General features: G+C 43.1%; 1 protein-coding gene across 7 annotated transcripts in view; it reads right to left on the minus strand.

Moving 5' to 3' along the window:
- ACACA (acetyl-CoA carboxylase alpha) overlaps positions 1-23,426 on the minus strand; it is a 206,338-nt gene that overhangs the window by 31,510 nt on the left and 151,402 nt on the right. For all 7 annotated transcript variants that reach the window (XR_002830099.1, XR_002830098.1, XM_023756841.1 and 4 more), the window contains 5 exons: positions 8,455-8,598; positions 7,512-7,632; positions 4,308-4,404; positions 1,164-1,260; positions 138-273 (listed from right to left, as the gene is read on the minus strand). Coding sequence is in view for 5 of the 7 variants with exons in the window: in XM_023756841.1 (XP_023612609.1) it covers positions 138-273; positions 1,164-1,260; positions 4,308-4,404; positions 7,512-7,632; positions 8,455-8,598 (595 nt within the window). In the remaining 2 variants the exon portion in view is untranslated. The remainder of the gene's footprint in view (positions 1-137; positions 274-1,163; positions 1,261-4,307; positions 4,405-7,511; positions 7,633-8,454; positions 8,599-23,426) is intronic.

Below are 23,426 nucleotides of genomic sequence, written 5' to 3' on the forward strand. Positions count from 1 at the left end.
AATGAGTTTGCCGACCACTGGCCTAGGGTAATGGGCTCCAGGACACTCATAGGCTCTGCCCAATATAAGCCCTCCCTCCCTCTGCTGCAGGGTTCAGGGGAACCAGTGAGGCCCCCAGCCCAGAGCCAGGCACTCACCTTTCATCCCACCAGAGAAGCCTCTCCAGTTAGCAAAGACCATCAGAGGCAGCCCTTCACGGTTGAAGTCCTTGACAGCCTGATAGGTTTTAAACGCAGAGTCTGGGAACCAAACCTGGCCAGCCTGCTGGATTATCTATTGGGGAAAATGAAAAAGGAAGACACAATTTGAGGGGGAATCTGTCCAAGGTGAATAAGGTTTGATTAAAAATTCAAAATCAAACTAAAAAAACAAACAAACCACAAAACAAAAACCCCCACCAGGTTTGTTCATGATAAAGATGTTCTTTGAAGTAGGAAAAAAGATCCTGGATCTTTGACTTTGTTAAACAATCCTCTTTTTGATTGCTGATGACACCTCCACTCTTTAGTCAAAAGAGAGAAACCTACTGCTTCTAATGGAAGGATGCACTCAGTACCCTTGCTTTCCCAGGGCAACTTTAGACTCAACTCCTCCAAGTGGCCAACTGCACAAAGGCTCCAAGTCCTTCACCTCTGTGCTTAGTGCAGCTTTTCCTTTTCCTTTTCTGTGGTTAATAAAGGGACACTCATTGTGACCCTGCTGAATAACCTCCTCCCCGATCTCCCCACAACTCATTTTCTGGATCTTGTCAGGATGTGAAAATGCTATCCATCCTTTAAAAAAGGACAGGCTGTGGTGTTCACAATTTGGCAGACTCCACTATTAATTCTAGCAGTAGCTCTTCCATGAGTGTGTTCAGAGAATCTGAGACCAAAGAGCCCTTGGCATTGTCTCGGCTGCCTTTCTCTAAGACCACGTCCCCAACTATTTTCCAGCATCAGCAAGACAACTGTAAAGGCCTATTTAATTTTTCAAGCAGAATTTATCTTGAAGTACATTTAGTATCATCTTAAGAGCACAAGATGGTCTGAACTCATTCACGGCTGCTGACTGCCCTTCCCTCTAAAATTGATGGTTTGCAGTGCTCCCAGTACATCCACAGGCTCTGCAGATGGGCAACACAGCTCCAAGCACAGGCATATACTGTACTCGGGGTGACCTACCTTGGCTTCAGAATCCAGGTTTGCAGGATCAGCTGGGATACTGAGTTCCACTGTTCGGGTTTCTACGGCAACTACTCCCACAGGTATTCCTCCTAGCCTGATAAAAATTGAGCCACATAAGAGCCTAATGTGTGTCAACATTACAGCTAGTCATTTATTTTCCAATCCCACCTCAAAACATTGGGGTAAAAACTAGTAATACAGAGAGCAAGGGGAAGTCAGACTCTTCTAGGAGTAAGAGACTCTGGATTTGGTGAATATGATAAATTTTTGTAAATACAACAGAAAACTAACCTCAGAAGCACTCCAATTCTCCACAGGATAAATTCTAACAGAGGGTTGCACTAGGGGAGCCTCTAGCATTCAGACTCAGCAGCCTAGCTTGTGCACGTATGTGCATTCACACACATCTGTCTCTGTGGTTGCCCAATGGAACTTCTCAATTCACCATAAAGTATCTTTTTGATGAAGATGGAGGGAAATGGTCCAAACGGTAGTAAGAAGCTGAAACTCTCATGAACTATTTTAACAAATGATGGCATTGCTGAAACAGTGCTGTAGTTTCCTATGCAGTACTAATAGTGTGGTTCCAGATAGGATCTGAGGGTAGGTCTCACCACTAGGCATGTGGATGGGGAGTGTGTAGGTATGTTATGGGGATGAAGAAAAATGTGTCAAGTGTAGGCAGGTGGTTAAACAATTTAACTTCCTTCTTCATTAGAAAAAAGCAATGGGATAGAGAAAACTTTCTATAGTAATCTTGGTGAAACAAATGATCAGTATTGAAAGTATATATTTTAAAATTAAGCTACGTTAATTTTAACAACTGTCCAGGAGCTCAAAGCCTCCGCATCCATGATATCCTCCCAACATGGTCCTCATAAAGAAAGTAGAAATCGAGAAGCGGGGGGAGCAGGAGGGGGACGGAGACAGAGAAAGAGAACTGCAAGGTACAGGGCGAGTCCTTACTCAGAAATGTAATTCAATCTTCACTCTCACAGCTGCATTCCTTGGGGTTGGGACTGGGATGGGTTATAGTCTCTCATCCCCCCATAGCATCTCCATAACAAACTTTTCCATGAAGGATGGTCTTTGGTTGTTACACTGGCTACTGGAAATGGATTCTTATCATCACAAGAGGCCTGACAGGGGCCTGAGTGGGGACCACCCACCCCCTTGTCACTTGCCTGCACTGAATCAGAATCAAAAGCCCTCTAGACAACCAGACAATGAGCAGGAGGTACACAGGAGGGTTTAGAAATATTTCTGTTCACAATGATTAACAATCCAACTGGAAACTTGTAATTGCAAAAGCCACCCTAAATCGGTAACTTATAACTTATATATTAGGGCCCATGTGACCTAATAAAGAACATCTTTATCCGAGTATTACAGTTATTTATTGAACTTGAAAACAGCTCAGAACAACTTCTGTTTTCTATTATACTTCATATAAATTTTATCAGGCTAGCACATGAAGATGCTACATCTTGTTTTATAGTGTGTCCCTGGACAAGGTGCCATGGAATAATAAAAGACAATTTACAGCCAATAGCACACATATTCCAAACATACATACCAAAGATGAGTTTTGGCAGCACTTACAGTAACAATCCCAGAAGAATACATTTATATTTATTTCTCGAAATGCCATTGCTTTTGAAAGAAGCTAGCTCCATTTGTGTTTTATATACTTGTGAGCATGTGTATGTGTTTGGAGCAAGAAGCCCAGAACTCATCAGATGGAAAGAAAGAAGTCAGAGTGAGTGTCACAATAAACAATGGCAGAGCTAGCCAAAGCCACACTTGACTGATCTTGCTCACAGACAATCCCTATTCTTCCAATCATAAGGGTAAAACATTATTATCTTGTTTCCCATGGGAAAATATTAAAGATCTTAACAAAGGTTTGGCTTTTGGAGGGTTAAAAATCTGTCAGGTTTTTTACAAACAAGAAAACTGAAGCAGAATAGGTAAGAGGAAAATTTTCAGAAAAGTTGGTCTGAATGTGGTGGGAGGACTCTCTATAGCAAACTGATAGGTCCCGGGTAGAAGGGCTCTCTCCTCTAGTGCACCCGCCACCTCCCCAGTGGGAATTTTACCAGGCACAAAGAATTCTCACTGGGACGCAGAAGCCTGGGGTTAGGTGGAAGACCCGAGACGCGGCGAGAGGAAAACGGGAGCCAGTCCCTGTGGGCTTGTCGGGGCTAACTCCTGGCCTGCCTCTTATTCTTGCCACAGGGGAAGATCCTGTCTGTGGGATTTGCCATCTGATGGCTCCTTGTCACTGGCAGCACAAGCCATACTGACCCGCAGTACTGAGAGAACCACAAAGCCTAGAATTATTTTCAAGGCTAGAATCTAAATCTCAACCCGATGTGGCGTGTCTGAGAATCGTGGGCAGGTGCCACTTTTCACTGAGATAAGAGAAACTGATTGCCCCCGAGAGGAAGGTGAGCTCCAGATGTGGGTCCCGAGGGCAGCAGGTCTCTGCAGTGCAGGATGAGATTAAGATCAGGCGCTCGTTATGGCGAGCGCTACAGATTATTTCGTGTGGAGCTTGCTGTTGAGTGAAGCACTTCTTAGAGTGGGTATTAAAATCTAACAGAAACTTTAATTTCCCATTTGAAAAATACAGGTATCCCAGCTTATTTTACTCACTCCTGCTTCAGGTAAACGCTTTTTTGGGGTAATTCAAATCTGACGATAAACCAATATAGTGCCACTACCTTGTTACTTAAATAAGCTCGATGACATGAAGGAACTTCTTTCAAGTTACATAGAGAAGTAGGTGAGACTGAGTTAGTTGTCACCTACTTCTGAAAGAAAATGGTCTTTGGGAAGGGGGGTGGTCATGGCGGGCTGTAGCTATTTACAGCCCCCAAACAGTGTTTCTCTCAGCATTATAACGAGGAAACTGTCAAAACTAGACTTTAGATTAAACGCATCACTGGAGACACACACTGAATGACTGCTGGGAACTGGTCTTCCAGTCATGCTGCCTCTGGAATGACCATGATCCAATATTCTTAGAAAGTTTAGACAAAGAGAGCATTGTTGGTAAGAACCTGTATAGTCCTGGCCCTTTCCTTTCTTGTTTTCATTTGGGAGGAAAAGGAGCTTCCAGAACAAAAGAGCTCTTACCTGGCTCTGCCAACCACCACGGTCTGGGCCCAAGGCTGCATGATTTCCGAGAAAGACCCATAGTCAAAAAATCCACTCAACCACTGACCTTTCTGGGCTACAGAGGAAAAGAAAGAGAACAAATCAATTCACTAAAAATGCACTGGAATTAGCAAATTTAACATTGGATTTGGGGGAGTATTTTGGGGAGTTTGTTGTGTTTTTAACCATATTATAATAGATGGAAGCATTAGGCAGCTAAATGTTCATCTGCCTTCAGACATCATCTCCTAGTTCATTTGCTAGACTGCATAGATTCATTTATCAGCAAAAGCATCATTTATTGTTAAACGATGGGGTTCAGCTAGCAGAGAGAGTTGGCATTGCTTTTAAATAAATAACTTGGCTTTTTCAAAACATCACAAACGTTTGTCAAAAGGCAGCCAAGTCGTTAAAGATGTTTTCAAAATGTCTACTTCTATTTTAAAGCTTAGCTTACAATTTTGTTTGATTTCACTGATTTTCTTTTAATGGAAAGCTGAAGACCACCAAATGGTAAGTATTAATATTCAGATGAGGACCCAAATTTGGGGAAAAGAAAAGGGACTCAACTTTTCTGCTACAAAAGCAACAAAATATACTTCCTCTTTATTTATAGCTGACCAAGTATAATCTCTCCACAAGAAAGGGCCATGCCTACATATAGACAGATAGGAAAAATTTAATGGTTAAGATGCATATACTTACTGTCATTAACCTCCCTTGCACATAGAATTTCCTTTACTGGCAGCACACTTAACTTTCAACACCTTAATTTAAGGAAAAAAATAACAACAAACCCTTTTGTCCAACAGGTATCTGTGTTTGACCAGGGCCCCATAAAAGCTTCTGCAAATAACCGTCTCCTAGCGTGCCCTCTCAGCTCATGGCTTCTCAGTGATTCTTCTAATTTGAACATGGCCCTCCGCCCCCTAAAAACCCAAGTCCAAAACCAATTAAAAGTGGAGATCCGAGCAAGCTAACCTCTGCTGACTTAAACAGGATGGAGAGTGTTTTATCAAGACTAAACTTGTAATTATTGTGTTCTACATTCCTTGCCTCTATGGCCCCAGTGTAAAATGTGATCATCCATTTCAAAATTATCTCTCTATCGTGAGCCCAAAGCCGATCGTTTAGATTCTGGTCTCGTGTTGGGCGTCAGTTTGAAGAATATCACAGCACTATCTCCTCTAATAAATGACTTTAACTTTTCACCTAGAAGATATCTGCTTTAACTTATCACAGGGAATCATCTGCTTTCCTTAACGTTTCCACTAAATTAAAATCCGAAGTCACTCGATTTGGGAGCGAGTGTTAGCTGCACACAGACAGCAGGATGAATGACTAGGGAGTCCATGAAAAAATATTATCCCAAACCCAGAAAACTTAGTCTATCACAAATTCCATTTTACTCTGTAGATCTCATTAATAATGGCCAAGATAATGCCCCACCTTCCCCCATACACGCCTCATACCTGTTCACCCCATGAAAGAGAGCACATTTTTTGATGACAGTTCTAAACCACGTTTCTGAATGCATCAGGATATTGTAATTTTAACTTCATCTACTTGGGTCATTTTATGATTCGTACTTCAATAACAATAATTTAGAATTATAAAATTCATTTCAAAATGGAAATGTTTTCTTCTTTAAAAACCTTCCTGCCTTATTTATCAACTGGGGGCTATGGCTATTACAGGGGGGGGGGGCTTTACTGCCCTCAGAGAGCTGGTCATGTTCAGTTCAAATGTAGAACTTAGAAGCCAGCTCCCATGGCTCCCCATGATTCCTAGGGGAACAGTCACTGAATCTTGTTCTGAATTTTCTCACAAAAGTCCTGGATTTTATCTTGGGTTCATAGTGCTTAATATAAAAATGGTATAAAAAATGAGAGGTAGAGAAATTACAATGGTGATTTTTCTGGCTACATAAGAAAAACTATTTAGTCTCATTAAGATTAATAAGAAAAGGTACTGAAGACAACAGGTAAAATTTTAAATTAAAATCAACCTTCCTTTGGTGATTTTTCTACACTATCTATAATTAGGCTTCAGATTTAGCCCCAGCTCCTAAGTAATAGCTGTGTGACCCTGTGCAAACCATTTAACTTCTCTGAGCTCCTAAAACGATGATCTCTTTGTAGCTGTAAGAGGCAGCAAGCCCAAATAAGATAATGTATATAAAATGCTTTATCATCCCACCTGGCTTAGAGTGGGTGCCCACAAAGGTTAAGTCTTCCTTATGAAGACCTCTTTCTCTTTCAACAAAAATCACAATTGATTCAAATTTAATTATCTCTTTAAGATATAGCCTTTCTTTGCAATAGTTGCAATAAACATACAAAAAAGAACAAACACTTTCTTAAACAATTTGAAACAATAGATTCTAAGTGGAGCAGGGGGACTTGGGCTTCACAGAAGAACTTCCTAGTGAGTATGGTTTGTGAAACAGCCAAATGGACTGACAAACAAAAACACACATTTGCCTTGCATGGAGTTACCTTTGTTTGTTTGTTTCTTCCTTTGTTTCTGTTTGGAAAGTTAAGATAAAATCAGCCCCAAGACAGAAGGCTATATTAGAGAAACATGGACGAAGAGCTTGTTCTTGCTCTATATATTGGTAAAATTAAAAGTTCTGGACAATCTCTTCATGAGTAGATGATCTTACATTAATAACTAAAGCAAGTGCCAACACTATTACCACTATCGTAAGAAACGAAGGGTGCATGCAGGGGGGCTCAGCAGTAGCTCGCTGAGAAAGGTGTAGTCACACTTGACAAGGAGGGGTCCCAAAGACCTTTCTAGCACCGACCCAATTAACCTGTTTATAGAAACTAAATGGCCGAAGATTCTGGTCCTATAGTTCTATGACTTTATGACTTAATTTAACTGCTTTAAAGTCCTTGAGCCCATTAAATAGTAAGTGCTTTAATAGCAGAAGAAACAGAAGCAATGTATTAGCGATTGCACTGCTTATGACTCAATGGCTGATTTGCAAATCTCATCTCATTTTTCATTTGTTCTTAAAGAATTTTCCCCTTTTTCTTCAGATTTTTCTTACTTCCAGGTACTTAGTAGCTGTTTTCTTTGTCACGTGCTATTGTGCAGAGATTGGTCTGTGGTTGGGAAGAAAAACCCTGAAAGTTGGAGGGCCAGGGACCACAGAATCCTTAAACATATACATACTTGGGTGAGGACGGCCTGCCAGCATCCATCGAGGATCGTATGGGGCCTTTGTGGGGACAAACTCGATAATTCTATCTATAGGATCCTTGGAGTTCAGGATAGGAACGGAACTGTTCACGCTCTGAAAGGAGATTGGGAGGGAAAGAGCACAGCAGTCAGTAAACGTCAATCCAGTGCGACAACATTCATTACAAAGACAACAGGGCCCTCATGCGGAGTTACCCCCATGAGCCCCAATCAGCAGCTAGAAGCATTCCAATGGCATGCCAGGCCCTGAGGAACAGGAGCAGGTCTCAAGTTCCATGTAGGACTCTGGCGCCAAGTGATTGCAGTGTGCCCAGGCTTTCTGGGAAGCTTCCCAGAGGGAGGGCTGGGTATTACAAAGGAGAAAACCCACAGTGAGGAGAAAGCCTTAATATGCTGGGATCTGAGCCCAGGTAGGCCATGGAGACTCCTGTGGCTAGAAAACATCAGAAAGGGGCCTAACCAATGAAATCGGAAGATTTTGTTGTTGTTGTTTAATCCTCATTGGAGGATATTTTTTCCATTGACCTTTTAGAGTGAATGAAAGGGAGGGGTGGGGTATAGATAGATAGATAGATAGATAGACAGATAGAAACATCAATGCGAGAGAGTCACATCAATTGGTTGCCTCCCACACCCATCCCAACGGGGCTGGGCATCAAACCTGCAACCCAGGTACACGCCCTTGACCGGGAATTGAACCCATGACCCTTTGGTGCACGGGCTGACGCTCCAACCACTTGGCAACACTGGCCAGAGCCCAAAGGCATTTTAAAGGTAGAAGGCAAAAGATGGCTCTAAGAAAAAAAGAAATCAACAGCTTTCTGAGGAACATTTCATAAAAGATTCCTGCACTATGAGGAGTTCTCCAGTGCAGAGGCAGCAGCTGTGGTGGAAAGGCCGGGTTCTGCAGGCTCACCTTAGGCATGTATGATAGCCAGTGCAGGATAGTGAAGACCCCCTCAAAGTCATCACAAACGGTGCTGTGGGTCACCCCATTGTTGTGCATGATCTGGATGCCACCGAGCTGGTTATTGGAGGTATATACTTCCCGCCCGAGGACCTGGAGAAACGAGCAAGAGACATTGGTCTTGACAGAAATAAAGGCCAAGTCTATTTTGTTCTTCTCACTAAAAAGGGTTCTTTTCTCCCCAAGACAGAGATTCCAGCTTCCGTGGTTTGTTCAAAGGGACTATCTGGACCTTTGTCCTAAAAAGAAAACGTAGAAAACAAAAAAGGATTTTAAACAATCACATATACTGTTGCAATTTAAAAACGAGCAAGCCTCTCCCTCTCTTTCTCCTAACTGCCAAAGATACGCACAGCATCCTTCACACTGAGCTGAAACCACAGCGGTGGGCGAGCCTGGGACCCGAGACAGCAGCTACTGCAGCATCTGCAGGCTGGCGGAGTTACTGTGCATGTACACAAAACAGGTAATGTGCCCGTCTTCTGACAATCTTCAGTCACAAGTCTCAGTTAAAAAAGTGCTGTGAGGTTTAGATTCCCTTTTTTAAAGGATTACTTTTTCCCTTGTATTTGATTTTTAAAGCTGGTCTCGATACATAAGCCCTAAGGCTGGCAAAATCCTGAAGCATCTCATGATACAGACATGAACCCTCGAGTCTATAGTCCTTTGTGTGCTGGGTGCAGGGCAGTGATTTATACCCAAGCCCGCCTCCTTCCCTCTATCCTTCCCTCCCAAGGTTCCTGGGAAGTCGGAGTCTCAATCCCAGGGGTATCCCTAGAGTTTAACCCTTGTGAGGTGGAAGGCAGGCACCTGCAATTGAAAACCACAAAGTTTCGGTTAAAGAAGAAAAAATATTCTTGAACTTGGAAATTGTAGGGTTTCTTTTTCTCTTGAAGATTGGTTAGTAATTCCTTTCAGGGAGGGAGCTTTTCTGACCCAGCGGATGGAAGCCGGGCAGCCTGATCACTGGCTATTGCAACTGCTGAGTGTTAGTAATTGCCAGTCATCTAGGGTAGCCCTGGAGAGCTCTAAACAGTTGTAGAGCGCTTACTGTATTTTACTTCTTCTTTCCCTCTCCCCTCCTCCTTTAGAAAATAACCACAACACAACATTTCTTCCTTACTAACTTTTATTCATTTCCAGCCTCTGGGGAGAACCTAATAAATGAAAGACCAGTAGGTTCTGTATATGCCCATTGTGCCCCTTCTGGTTAGGAGCTCCAAGAGGTTCCCCCGCCTGCTGGGTCAGCCCCTACATTAAGATCCCCCAAAGGCTGAGGAAGTTGGTGACCAAGTAATCACCTCAGTGTGACCCTGCTGGCCTCAGTTCCATTTAACTTCAGCAAGGAAGGGCGGAAGAAACTCTCCTTGAAAAGCATATGGAAAGCAAAATTGCTCTCAGATCGCTGCTTCCCTTGATAAGGAAGTGCCGAGAACAAGCCTTTGCAGGCAGCCCTGAGCTGAGCAACATGCCAGCAGCTCCTTTGAAGGAGCCCGGGGAACAGCGGAGGCCATATCTGACCACTGGGCTCCCATCCTCCTCTCAGCCTGTCTTTAATCTCAGCCCAGGCCGGCGGCTCTTTTCTCATTCTCCTGCTGTCTCTTTCCATTTGCCCTCTCTCTGACTGATACACTGATCTCTCGGTCACTCGGCTTTCTGCTCCACTGAGTCCATATTACTAATAACACCTCCGCCACGGCCAGTTTACCTCATGAAGGCAGGAGCACATCATTACAAAATAAACTCATAACTTTGACATTCTAGCAAATACACGCCGTTTGTTATTTTTATGGCTTTAGTCTTTCTAACAGGCAGAGGGCATCACATACCTGTTTCATTTATATCTTTAAATGTGTACACATATGCACACATGTATCAGGAAATAAAACGGGACAAAAAAACCCAAACCAAAGCAAATATCCAAAGCAGGGAATGGATGGGGGAGACCCTGATGGACGCAGAAACCCTGTCACTCAGGGAGGCCATGCTCCGATCTGGCTCCGGTTTTATGGACGTCATAAACCTGATGGCCCACAACTGGTCCTTCTGGGACAGACCGCCTCTCTGCCAGAAGTCATTCGGTGTGATCAGCAGTATTTTTAATTATTAAAATAAAGCTGAAAGGGGGGGATAAAAAGGAGACACTGTGCTGACTGTGAATACCTGACATTCACCATCTCTGTTAGGAGCCAAGAACTTGCTGCCTGAGAGAGAGAGCTGGACCAGTTTCTACTGAGAATCACTATTTTCTTTCCTATGAAACACTGCCTCTAGTGCTTGATAATCTCCAGACACTTAGAATTTCTCCAAAATTAGTAATGGACCTACGAAGAACCCGCGAAGAGACCAGAGTACACCAAGAGCAGTACAGCCGATCAAACACACCTTCCTCAGACGTCCTGGCCCCGCCTTTCAAAGAAATAGAGCATCCGTAACAGGGCTACTCCCAGAGGCTCTGCCACTTGCCCATTCTGCCCCATATTCTTACAAACTAATGGAGACAAACTGGGAAGGAACGAGAATTTAATAACTTCACGTCTTCCCTTTACTCAGGTTCTGATGCTTTGTTCTGAAAAGGCAGCAGTATTTCTACACTTCCTCTCCTCTGGATTCAGAAAGAAAACTAACTGGAGCCAACCACAAACAAGAACATTATTTCTGGGCTAAACAAATGTTTTTCATGTGAGAAGATTCATTTAATTTTGGAATTAAAGAGAAAAAGAACAAGGTAGATAAACAGTGTATCCGAATGGCTCTCTCTGACCAGCCTTATCTTAGGAGGTCGGGGGTGGGGAGGGGAAGGACACAGAAATGAAACCTGCTTCACTAGCCACAAGCGAACGCTAGCAATCATAGCTACTTAACAGTCGGTGAAGAGAGCGCCGTACCCTCCAGTTCATCTTCAATGACCGTATGTTTGGAGCACGCACCAGTAGAAGGAGGGCGCACACAATAGCTCCTGATTTATAGGGGTCATTGCTGACTCAAGTGGTTTTAATGATTTTAGGATACTTCAGAACAAAAGCTCCAACCAAAGAAGCAGAATCTGGGCTAGGACAAAACCCATTCTGCCTAACTCAGAAACGATCATGCTGGAACAGTAACACAAACCCCGATCCGCATCGAGGGAGACAAAGAAAGGAGCCCACATAGACAGAACCACTATTTTATTCCTCCATATGTTGCCCTACCAACCTTCTACAGAAAAATATGAGGTAAACAACTCTCATCACCATAATATTTTCATGAAGAAGATGCATTTCATTCATCAGTTTTTTCCAACTTTAACATATGCATTTCTATATAAGCTGCTGCTGTGTTTCATTCCCCAAATTATTTCTCTCACATTTTTCTACTGCATGACACAAACTTTTAATTTATCTGCCCAACAAGCATCAATAACCACTTAAGCACAGGAGCTATTCAGACAGAGGTGACTCTCCTGAGGCCACACCTTGCTGCTCCCCAGGTCTAAAGTGGAGAAGCAGTACCATGTAATATTAAAAACAGGCACCATCTGAAGAGAGCCCACGCCAGCACAACTGAATAAGGGCTGAGTCTGAGGGGAAAGAGGGTCTTCATCCCCCCTCAATATAAACTTAAGCCTCACCCAGCATTCATTAATTGGGGCTGGCAGACCTGAGAATTAAGGGCATCGCATAAAAGCCAGTGATTAGCAGAGGCACAATTGTTAAAGGCCCCACCAAAGATGCTATGTAGCCTTTAGAAATTCTGAGATACACAGGAAGTGCAAATGAATGCAGTCATACATGCATGCTAGGCCTCCGCAGCCCTTGCTGCTTATCTAGAGACACTGCAAACAGCTCGGGTTTACCATAGCTGACAGGCAACGGAAACAGTCTAATATACCGCCTGCTCTCTCCCTTAAATCCCTTTTTGGAGACCGAGATAAACACGTTCTTCCTTTCCCCGGTGCCCGCCTCCTGACTGAAGTGGCAGAGCACTGTGAAGTTTTGTGCAAATGAAATCACTATGTAATACTGAATGAGTGTAGTATTTACTTGTCAGGATATTTGTCAGCACAGACATTGAGATTTCCAAGTTTCACAGATGCAACTTAGTTCAGTTTTTTTAAAACATTGCTTTTGTCCTGATATACACATTATGCTGGGGACCCTCAGACTTATAGGCAAATATTTGCAATCATGTGCTCAAGATGTGAAAAATAATGATGCATATCGATGCAATAAAAAATGAAATCTACCACTGCTTTCCCCCTTTCTCCAATCTTTCCCCCTAGGTGGGTCAGGGCAATCTTCTATTTAAAGAAGCAGGGAGTACAAATTCTTCCTGCATCTGAGAATTAAGCTATGCAAGCTGGGTCCTTGCTGCAGTCCTTCTCATTAGGATATTTCCATTCTCAAGAGATTTGAGAAGGGGTTTTGTAAATTTCCTGAGCAATCGTCATCACTGGACTTCATCCATGATTCCTGATATTAACGTCATTCTGGGATCTGCCAGATTATTCATAAAGGTTTGGCTAAGGCAGAAAGAGAGATAGATATGAGAAAGCATACACGGGATCAGGGAGAAAGTGGTAAAACAGGGACAAAAGAAAGGAGGAAGGATGAGAGAGAGGAAAAGGGAGGGGGAGAGACAAGAGGACAGGGAAGAAAAAACGGCAATAGCTCATCTACTCCTGCTGCTAACACCCTCCTCCCTGACCTGAGAGAACTACATTTTTAAAAGCTGACAAGTAATTCAATCTCCAATTAACAATTTTAAGTGGTGCAGCACATATTACTGTGTAAATGTTTCTCCAGGAATATATCCAAGGGTGAATGGAATTAAATCTCTAGGGAGACAGGACCAGCGCCTATGTGACCCAGAATATTTGGAGAGTTTCAAGATACAGTCTCTTAATACACAGACTCAGGGTTATAATTTCTCCTCCTCTCCTTTATTGCCACTGGCAAACTCGAGTGCTGGTTGGCAGTGATAGGCTAGGGTTGAGGATAGACAAGGGGCACCGTGACACAGTGCTGGCACAGGATGGGAAAGCCTCTGACTTGAGATGGATTCAAGACCATCCACTGCAAGACCAAACATCTCTCTGTAAAAAGCAAAGTTATGAAGTGATCAGGCTGGCTGATGGATAAATTAGAGGAAAGGGACTGTGCTACCTGCGGTAAAAAAAGATAGTCAGCAAAAAAAGAGACTGAGGTAAAGGTCTGACATAACACTGGAAGACCTGTTCACTGAGGTATAGAGAGAGCAGAGGGATGAGCTAGATGGCAGAAGGATGATACGGATTTGAAGGTGGACTGGGTGAGGAACAGAGACTCATTCTGAATGTAATGGTGGTAGAAAAGAGCCACATGACAGTCTGTCAAATACACCAGAGAAGGCATAGGCTTCCGGAGCAAACACTGACTGCCAGAGAAATCACTCATTGCAGGGATCCATCAACTGCCCATTTAGCTACAAACTAGAACATACTGACAATAAGTTACTTCCAAATATGGAAATTTTTAAAAGTCTGGTTTATTGAGGTACAATTTACATAGAGGAAAATCATCTTTTAGGTGTACAATTCTATGAATTATGACAAAAACACAGTCATAGAACCACCACCACAGCACATCAAAAGTTTTCATCCCCAAAAGTTCCCTCATCTCCTTTGCAATCAATTTCCTTCCCTCACACATACCAGTCATGGATCTGCTTTCTGTTGTAACAGTTTTGCCTCTTCTAGGTTATATAAAATGGAGTCACACAGTATGTAGCCTTCTGAGCATGCTTCTTTCAGTTAATAAAACGCATCTGAGATTCATTCATGCTGATGTTGGCATCAGTAGCTCCGTTTTACTGCAGAGTAGTATCAATTTTATGGAAATACCATAACTTGTTTATCTCTTTGCCTATTGGTGGACATTTGGGTGTCCAGTTTTTGGCAATCCTATCCAATAAAAGAGTAATATGCAAATTAACCACCACTCCATCACAAAGATGGCTACGGCCATGGAGCTGGAGCGAGGAGGAGGCTTGGGTTGCTTCCGGCGATGGAGGAAGTCAAGCTTCCCTCCTGCCCTGGCCGGCACTGGGCTCTGCTCAAGGCTACAAAGTTTCATTATAGAAGATAAATAAATCCCAGATACCTGCTTCCAGCCGGTAGTGGCCTCTACTCAAGGAGGGGCTGGGAGCCTGGGTTGCCAGGAGCAACCCAGCTGACCTGGGCTCTGCTCAAGGCTACAAAGTTTCAATTGTAGAAGATAAATCTCAGGAAAAAAAAGAAAAAGATAAAAAGGAGAGGTTGGGAGCTTGGGTTGCCGGGAGGGGGTGGGGAGGCACGTGGCCAGCCTGAAAATGGCCCTCAGCCCCTCACCCAGGCTGGCCAGACACCCCAGTAGGGACCCCCAGTCTGAAGGGGGTATGGCCAGCCTGAGAACAGCCCTCAGCCCCTCACCCAGGCTGGCCAGGCAGCCCAGTGGGACCCCCACACTGATCCGGGACACCCTTCAGGGCAAACCAGCCGGCCCCCACCCATGCACCTGGCCTCTATGCTATATAATAAAAGGGTAATATGCAAATTGACCCTAACAGAACAACTGGGAATGACTGGTCACTATGACACACACTGACCACCAGGGGGCAGACGCTCAATGCAGGAGCTGCCCCCTGGTGGTCAGTACGCTCCCACAGGGGGAGCTCTGCTCAGCCACAAGCCAGGCTGACGGCTGCCAGCACAGCGGTGGTGGTGGGAGCCTCTCCTGCCTCCTCAGCAGCACTAAGGATGTCTGACTGCAGCTTAGGCCTGCACCCCGCTGGCAAGTGGACATTCCCCAAGGGCTCCCGGGCTGCCAGAGGGATGTCTGACTGCCAACTTAGGCCCGATCCCCCAGGGAGCGGGCCTAAGCCAGCAGGTGGACATCCCCCGAGGGGTCCCAGACTGTGAGAGAGCACAGGCCGGACTGAGGGACACCCCCCCAGAGTGCACAAATTTTTGCGCACCTGGCCTCTAGTTATGAATAAAGCTGCTACAGACATTCATGTATGGGTTTTTATGTGGATACTAGGGGCCCAGTGCACGAATTCATGCACCAGTGGGGTCCCTGGGCCTGGCCTGTGGGATTGGGCCGAAACCAGCTCTCTGACATCCCCTGAGGGGTCCTGGATTGTGAGGGTACAGGCTAGGCCAAGGGACCCCACCGATGCACAACTGGGGCCAGGGAAGGATGTGGGAGGTTGACCAGCTGAGGAGGGAACCATGGGAGGGCTCCAGGGCATGTCCGGCCCATCTTGCTCAGTCCCGATTGGCCGGACCCCAGCAGCAAGCTAACCTACCAGTTGGAGCATCTGCCTACTGGTGGTCAGTGCATGTCATAGCGACCGGTTGAGCGGCCTTAGCATGTCATTAGCATATTACTCTTTGATTGGTTGAATGGATGACCGGACAACCGGACACTTAGCATATTAGGCTTTTATTATATAGGAAGACAGATTTTCATTTCTCTTGGGTAAACACCTATAAGTAGGACTGCTAGGTTGTATGGTAAATGTATAACTTTGTGTGTTTTTTTAAGCCAAACTTTTTCAAAGTGGCTGTACCATTTTGCATTCCCACCAATGTGGATGAGAGTTCCAGCTATTCTGCATCCTCATCAATACTTAGTATTGTCAATTAAAAATTTTTATTTTAGTGGTATCTAATTGTGATTTTAATTTGTGTTTTCTAATAACTGATGATAAACATATTTTTATGTACTGTTTTTTGTGTTTTAAATTTATCTTTATTGTTGAAAGTATTATAGATGTTCCCCTCCCCCCCTCATTAACTCCCTCCACCCCCACCAAGCCTTCACCGCACTACTGTCTGTGTCCATGGGTTATGCATATATGCATATAAGTTCTTTGGTTAACCTTTTCCTGCCTCCCCTTCCCTCTGAGATTCCATCTCCCTCACCCATCTGGCATCCAACAAAAAGTTCTCTGTATCTACGAGTCTGTTTCTGTTATGCTTATTCATTTTGTAGATTCCATTGTTGACAGATATGTATTTATTGGCATTTTATTGTTCATATTTTTGATCTTCTTCAAGAAGACCCTTCAACATTTCATATAATATTGGTTTGGTGGTGATGAACTCCTTTAGCTTTTTCTTGTCTGGGAAGCTCTTCATATGTCCATCTATTCTAAATGATAGTTTTACGGGATAGAATAATCTTGGTTGTAGGTCTTTACTTTTCATCACTTTGTTTATTTCTTGCTACTCCCTTCTGGCCTGCAAAGTTTCTTTTGAGAAATCAGCTGACAGTTATGGTAGCTCCCTTGTAGGTTACTGATTGCCTTTCGCTTGCCGCTTTTAAGATTCTGTCTTTAACCTTTGGCATTTTAATTATGATGTTTCTTGGTGTGGGCCTCTTTGGGTTCATCTTGTTTAGGACACTCTGTACTTCCTCTCTCATCTCCTTCTAGTACTCCTACAATACGAATGTTGTTAAATCTCCCAATGTTAGCAGGGTGACCATAGGTAGTTGGTGTCCTATGGAGCCCATTGGTACAGTCTCCCTGGTCATCCAAGTTGGGTGCTCTACGGGTGTCCCTAATGTAAATTGTGTGTGCTCTCTTGCTATAGTTGAGCCTCGATTTCTGTTGAAATGTTAGTGGGTAGGACTGACTTGGGCTGACTGGTTGTGAGGAATGGCCATGACTACAATGAACAAGCTATTGTGTGGGGGTTCACCCTACAGAGCAAGATTTGTTTTAGTGGGGCTCTGGTGCCTGCTGAGTCCACCCTTTGGGTATGTACAGGCCAAGGTCAGTTGCTTCCTGTGTCAAGCCCAGAGCCACCTGGTAGGATCTATAAAGTGATCTTCATTTGATAGCTGCCTGTTATGGGCTTGGAGGTACCTGGAGAGTGGTTATGCTATGAACTGAGGCTGGCTGCTACTAGTGCCAAGTTTGTGGCTGCTTAGCAAAAGGTACTGGGCACACCTAGGCCAGCCACTGCTTGTTTGGGGTTTGTGGACCTTCTCTTTTTACATCTGTCCCATGTTGTTCAAGAGTCAATTGTATCAGAGTTGTTCTGAGCTGCACAAACCTGACTAATCTATTGAGAAAATGCATATTTCATCAATGGGTCATACAGAAAACAAGATACTTAAAACTTGATTATATGTCCCAATGCTCTTGACTTCTCATATTTGCATCTTATGCTATTGGTCAAATAAGGGTGGGTTCTTTTCTTTAATAACACCAATATTTCAATTTCTCTTATGTGCATACTATTTTAAAGGGTTTAAATTCCAGACACTGAAGCATTATTAAAATTAGGAACCAGTCAAGAATCAACCAGAATGAGGTATCACCTCACATCTGTCAGAATGGCTACCATCAACAAATGGCAAATGCTGGCAAGGATATGGAGACAAGGGAACCCTACTATGCTGTTGGTGGGAATGCAGACTGGTGCAGCCATTATGGAAATCAGTATGGAGTTGTTTTTTTGTTTAATTTTTTAAAATATGTTTTTATTGATTTTAGAGAGGAAGGGAAAGGGAGAGAGAGAGATAGAAACATCAATGATGAGAGAGTATCATTGATCGGCTGCCTCCTGCACACCCCCTACTGGGGATCGAGCCCGCAACCTAGGCATGTGCCCTTGACCGGAATCGAACCCGGGACCCTTCAGTCCACAGGCTGATGCTCTATCCACTGAGCCAAACCAGCTAGGGCCAGTATAGAGTTTCCTCAAAAAAATTAAATATGGAACTGCCATTTGACCCAGTAATCCCACTTCTAGGAATATATCCTAAGAAACCCGAAACACCAATTAGAAAGAACGTATGCAACCTTATGTTCATAGGAGCACAATTTACAATAGCTAAGATCTGGAAATAGTCCAAGTGCCCATCAGTAGATGAGTGGATAAAAAAGCTGTGATACATTTATACCATGGAATACTATGCAGCAGTAAAAAAGAAGGATCTCTTACCCTTTGAGATAGCATGGAGACACCTGAAGAGTATTATGCTAAGCGAAATAAGCCAGTCAGAGAAAGACAAGTATCACATGATCTCATTCATATGTAGAATCTAATGAGCAAAGTAAACCGATGAACAAAATAGATCCAGAGACAGAAGCATAGAACAGATCGCAGAATCTCAGAGGGAAGATGGGGGAGTTTGAGTGGCTGGGAAGAGATCAACCAAAGAACTTGTATGCATATAGGGTGGTGAAGGCCTGGGGCAGGGGGCAGGGTCAGGCTAGAAGGGGTCAATGTGGGGGGAAAAGGGGACATATGTAATACTTTCATCAATAAAGATTTAATTAAAAAGAAAAGAATCAACCAGAAAAAAACAAAAACTTGAAACCTGGGCATGGTAAACTTTAAGCTTCTCCTTTCACAATTCAACACACCGAACTGTGTACATTTTAGCTGATTAGACTGTGAAGATGGCCACTCTGAATGAAAGGGAACATAACTAGATTTGGATCCACGCATAGGGAACATACAGATGAACAGCCAGAAGGCAGGTTTCTAAACAGTCTCGTTTCCACAGTCTTTATCATATTCACACAGCAGTCTGTGCACAGCCAGGGCCCAGGTCTGTCTTCCTTCTAGAAAAGACTGGAGTCCTTGCATTTCTAATCTACCAATGTGTGCAGTTTTTGCACTTTTAATTTATGAGTGTTTAGGGGGGATCTTTCTGACTTGGGAACATATTGGCTCGGTCTAATGCTTGGAGATTATTAAACTCGGAGCTATGCTCCACTATCAAGTCTACAGATCTTTTATTTAGAAGATATGGTGCTCTAAATGCACAAAGAGCTCCCTGTCACCTTCACATTAAAGCCCCTAGTGCCTGGTAAATGGAATTATATAGCTGTCATCTCCTTTCCCCAAAGTTTTAAGAGTACAATGGGCTCATTTTTTCACACTCCATCCCAGCTTCAGAACTAAGAGACCTACTTTGTATTGATTTAAGGTCTCAGAAATAAATAAACCTGCTTCACTGCTGTGATTCACAACAAATTCATGATACACTATTGCATGATATATTTCAAGCTCTTGCTCTGGCTCTCTTTTTCCTCTGGTGAGTGATGGGGGAGGTGGGAGGTAGTGGAAAGGTGGGAGGTAGTGGGGAGCTGCAAAGCTGACAGCCTGATGGTTATTGGAGATGGCTGCAGACTGCAAATTCAAGAACAGACACTGTTGGAGGAATATGGGTGTGTTGTTTTTTTTTTTTTAACTGGGGGGCAGAGGTGAGAAGCTAATTTACTTGGGTTTCAGGCTGGGGTTGGGGGAAAAGAAAGGTTAAGGGGAGAAGGAATAGCAAAGCTTCAAGTGAACACTAATTTGCAAAGACAGAGCTATGAACATTTGTAGAAAGAGAGAAGGTGAAGAAGATCCAGCATAAGAAGGTATAACATATGACTGACAGGAAAATGAAGAAGATGAACCATTCTGTCTAAGGGGACATGTTCATAGTCCTAAGAGGGCACTTAGTTTGAGTTCAGAGACAATGTTTTATTAGGAGCAAAAAGTGTAGCGACCCTACATGCCACAAAACCTGTGAAGTAGAGGCACTTCTTCATTCCAATACTCAGGAAGCAACACAATCCTGGAGGTTGGAATGGACACTCTGGAGGTAGGACAGAGATATTATGGAGGTCCACAAAGTGAGCAAGAGACTGCTCATTCTAACATTTCAGGTTGTGTGTGCCCTTAGAGCCTTAGAGCACCTCAGTCTACATCATGTGACTGATTCCTGAAAGAAGTACCACCAAACCTTGAACCGATGAGTATTATGTACCTAAATATACAGCACTCAAAAATACCTATCCTCCAATTGTGTATCACAGTAATTTTCAACCAGTGTGCTACAAGAATTTCTAAATCATGCAATACCTGACCATTTAGTTAGGTATTTCCCCTTAGATCAATAGCCATCAGTGTGAATGAACCAAAATTAAACCTTTTTTATGGTGTCAGATCAGCCAAAAATATAGTGTTTGGTGGCCACAGAATTCTAGTAATTAGTTTATGTGTGCCATGAGATGAAAAAGGTTGAAAATCACTGGTGTATAAGGATCCCGACTTTCAAGTAGGCAGGCGATCGGAAAGCCTGATTATGCCACTGTGCATCAGTCCCCTAGGGTTCCACACAGTATTTTACTGTGGTGTTCAGTTTTAGCTGTTTCTCTTGTACTTGCTAATTTTTTTTAGAAATTTCATTTTAGCTGGCAAGTACATTATTTATAAATCCAGTTTCTTTTCTATCTTTGAATAGCATTTTCATCTTTACTACATTTGTTCTTGAGACAAGGCCAGACTCTGAAAGCAAAAGTACATGAGAAAGATTTGGGTTCCATTCAGTTCTACGTAGGTTAGACCATAAAACTGGGAGTTGTTTCCTTAATTTTGAACACTACGTTTTAAGAGGAATTAGTCTGCCTGTATAGAGAAAAAGCCTTTAGCTAAAAACAGGGAAGAACTTTATAGAGATCAAAGGGTCTGGCTCAAAAAGTACTGACCTGCCCTTCAGTTGAGTTTTTCAAGAATAATTAAATGAATATTTGACAATGGTATTACAGAGGATATACAAACAACAGTTCAGGGGCTGGACTTTTAGAGGATCCTCCACTCCCAACAATTATAACTCTATGGGCACTTGTCATCATGGACACCACCACCACCACACGGCATTTATTCTTCTGTAATATGGATAAAAAACAATATTTTTAAATTGTGAAACCATTATACTTTACAACTTCTACTTCTAACCTCCCTAGTATGTAATAATTTTACATATCACTAATATGTAATCTCACTAATATATAATATCCTAACATGCAGTAAATTTTTTACACCTCCTCCTCCAATCTATCCTCTCCCTGTCACAGCCTAACATGGTTCCCTGCCTACAAATCAATGTCCATCTTCACAGCATAATAGAATACTAGAAATTAAAGAGAATTTAAGGTTAATAGGTCCTCTGGTCTTCACCTTAAGGAGGAAAGATTTTACAGAGGAAATTGAGGTTCAAATAGATTAAAGCCCAAAGTTGCTTTACAATGGAGGGGAATAATCTAAGGTTGTCCAACATGACCATTACTGAGTTTATATCCAATGCCCAGTAGGGCCTCAGAGCTGTCACTTCATCTAGAAGATCTGGACCAATACTTATTGCAGGTTTTCCAAGTCTAAACCATCAAACCTACATGGGGCTGTCTTAGAGAAGGAAAAGGGACTTCTACAATGGAGCTCTAAATGATGAATCCACCCTGCAATTTCCCCAAACCAGAGAGCTCGGGATCAGGCTGCTGACAGATTATGAGTCACTAATTGAGTCACACATACTTGATAGTTTTCTACCAAACTTGAGAAATATCAAGTGAAAAACAAACAAAACCCCAACAACAGGGCCAGATTTGCCCATATTTTGTCTGTGTATGTGTGTGTGTGTGTGTGTGTGTGTGTGTGTGTGTGTTGCGGGGGAGTGAGGGAAGAGCTTGAAAACTAAGGAGATGTTCTCACTGCAATTCTCTCTGAGAACTCATTCATAATGCTACAGCAGGGCTCACTGAGAAAGGAAGCGCAAATGCCCTCTTTAGAAAAGGAGAGTGATCCCATCTGGAGCTTCGGGAGTACAGGGACTGTCCATCGTGAAAATAGGTAGTTAGGGACTTTTAAAAATGCAAATTGCTGGACTGATCCTTAGAGTGATTATGGGCTATTGTACCAACAAGTCCTTGGGGACTCTTGTAGACAGATGACTGACACATATACTACCCTATCAGGACTGAACATGGTGCCTCTCATGTTAATGTCTTTCCAAAGTGCGGTGATTGTCTTTAGATAACATCTATTGGGAAAGTCAATACATGAATGTACTGGTATAGTGAGGACTGACATCTAACATTCTCTTAAAGGAATGTTTGCTTTCAAAGGATCAGAAAGTATAGAGAATGTTGTGTTTGTATTTTCTTTCCTGGGCCTGGATAATGAGTTGCAATGATAAAGGACCCTAAATATATCCCAGGGAAGACCACAGTGCTAGTGATTCACCTACATTAACTCATTTAATCCTCAAAAGAACCTGGTAGATGGTACTATTATTATCAACATTTTACAGTTAATACAACTGTGACCCGAAAAGGTTAAGTAGATTGTCCGAGGTCACACAACTACTAGGTGGTAGAGCCAGGAATTAAACCTGGTAGTTTGGCTCTAGAGTCCATGTTTTAATCATGCCACCTCCTTAAGTTATGTGAAAGTTACAATGCTGCCTCATACGAGGGCTAAAGCTCCCCTTCCCTTCTTGAGCTTCCATGACTTTTACGATGTGTGTCACAGAGTCATGGTGAATATGCAGAATGTACAGTATAGGCCCCTGGTGCTACGAGCTCATGGGAGGATCTCTGACACTGTACCCAATAGTCAGCAACTTCACATTGCCTTTGGGAAGATACATTATAATATGTATCTACCAGCCTCACATATAGTCCTAGCCACACCCATCATATACTTTCTTTTTCCCTGGCAGATGGAGCAGAAATAGGGGCCTGATTTTGCTAAGGGGATGAGATTATGGGATGTTTCCCCCCTAAATCAGAAGCTTTAAAATGCTTATCACAAGGAAGTCACAAATCAAACCTTCGGAATGATCTATAACCCATCTATCATAGCCATTGGCACAGGCCTTACTTCCATAGACAGTTACTGTCCAGAGGACAAGCCATAAACTGCAAATTCTGATTTCTCTGTGTACAGAGAGAGCTCTCACCAAGTCCGAGGCAATGGGCTGAGACTAGAAGGTTCTAGTCTACATCAGTGCCCCTTACATACGAGGTCCTTCAGCCTTATCTACCACCTGAAATTGTGTTTAACATACTAAACAGATACAGACACTATCTGTCGTGCCGTATGAGAATTAAATTGGAAAGTTACTGCCAGT

Source organism: Myotis lucifugus, unplaced genomic scaffold, assembly GCF_000147115.1.
Source record: "Myotis lucifugus unplaced genomic scaffold, Myoluc2.0 scaffold_99, whole genome shotgun sequence".
In the NCBI taxonomy this organism is placed as follows: domain Eukaryota; kingdom Metazoa; phylum Chordata; class Mammalia; order Chiroptera; family Vespertilionidae; genus Myotis; species Myotis lucifugus.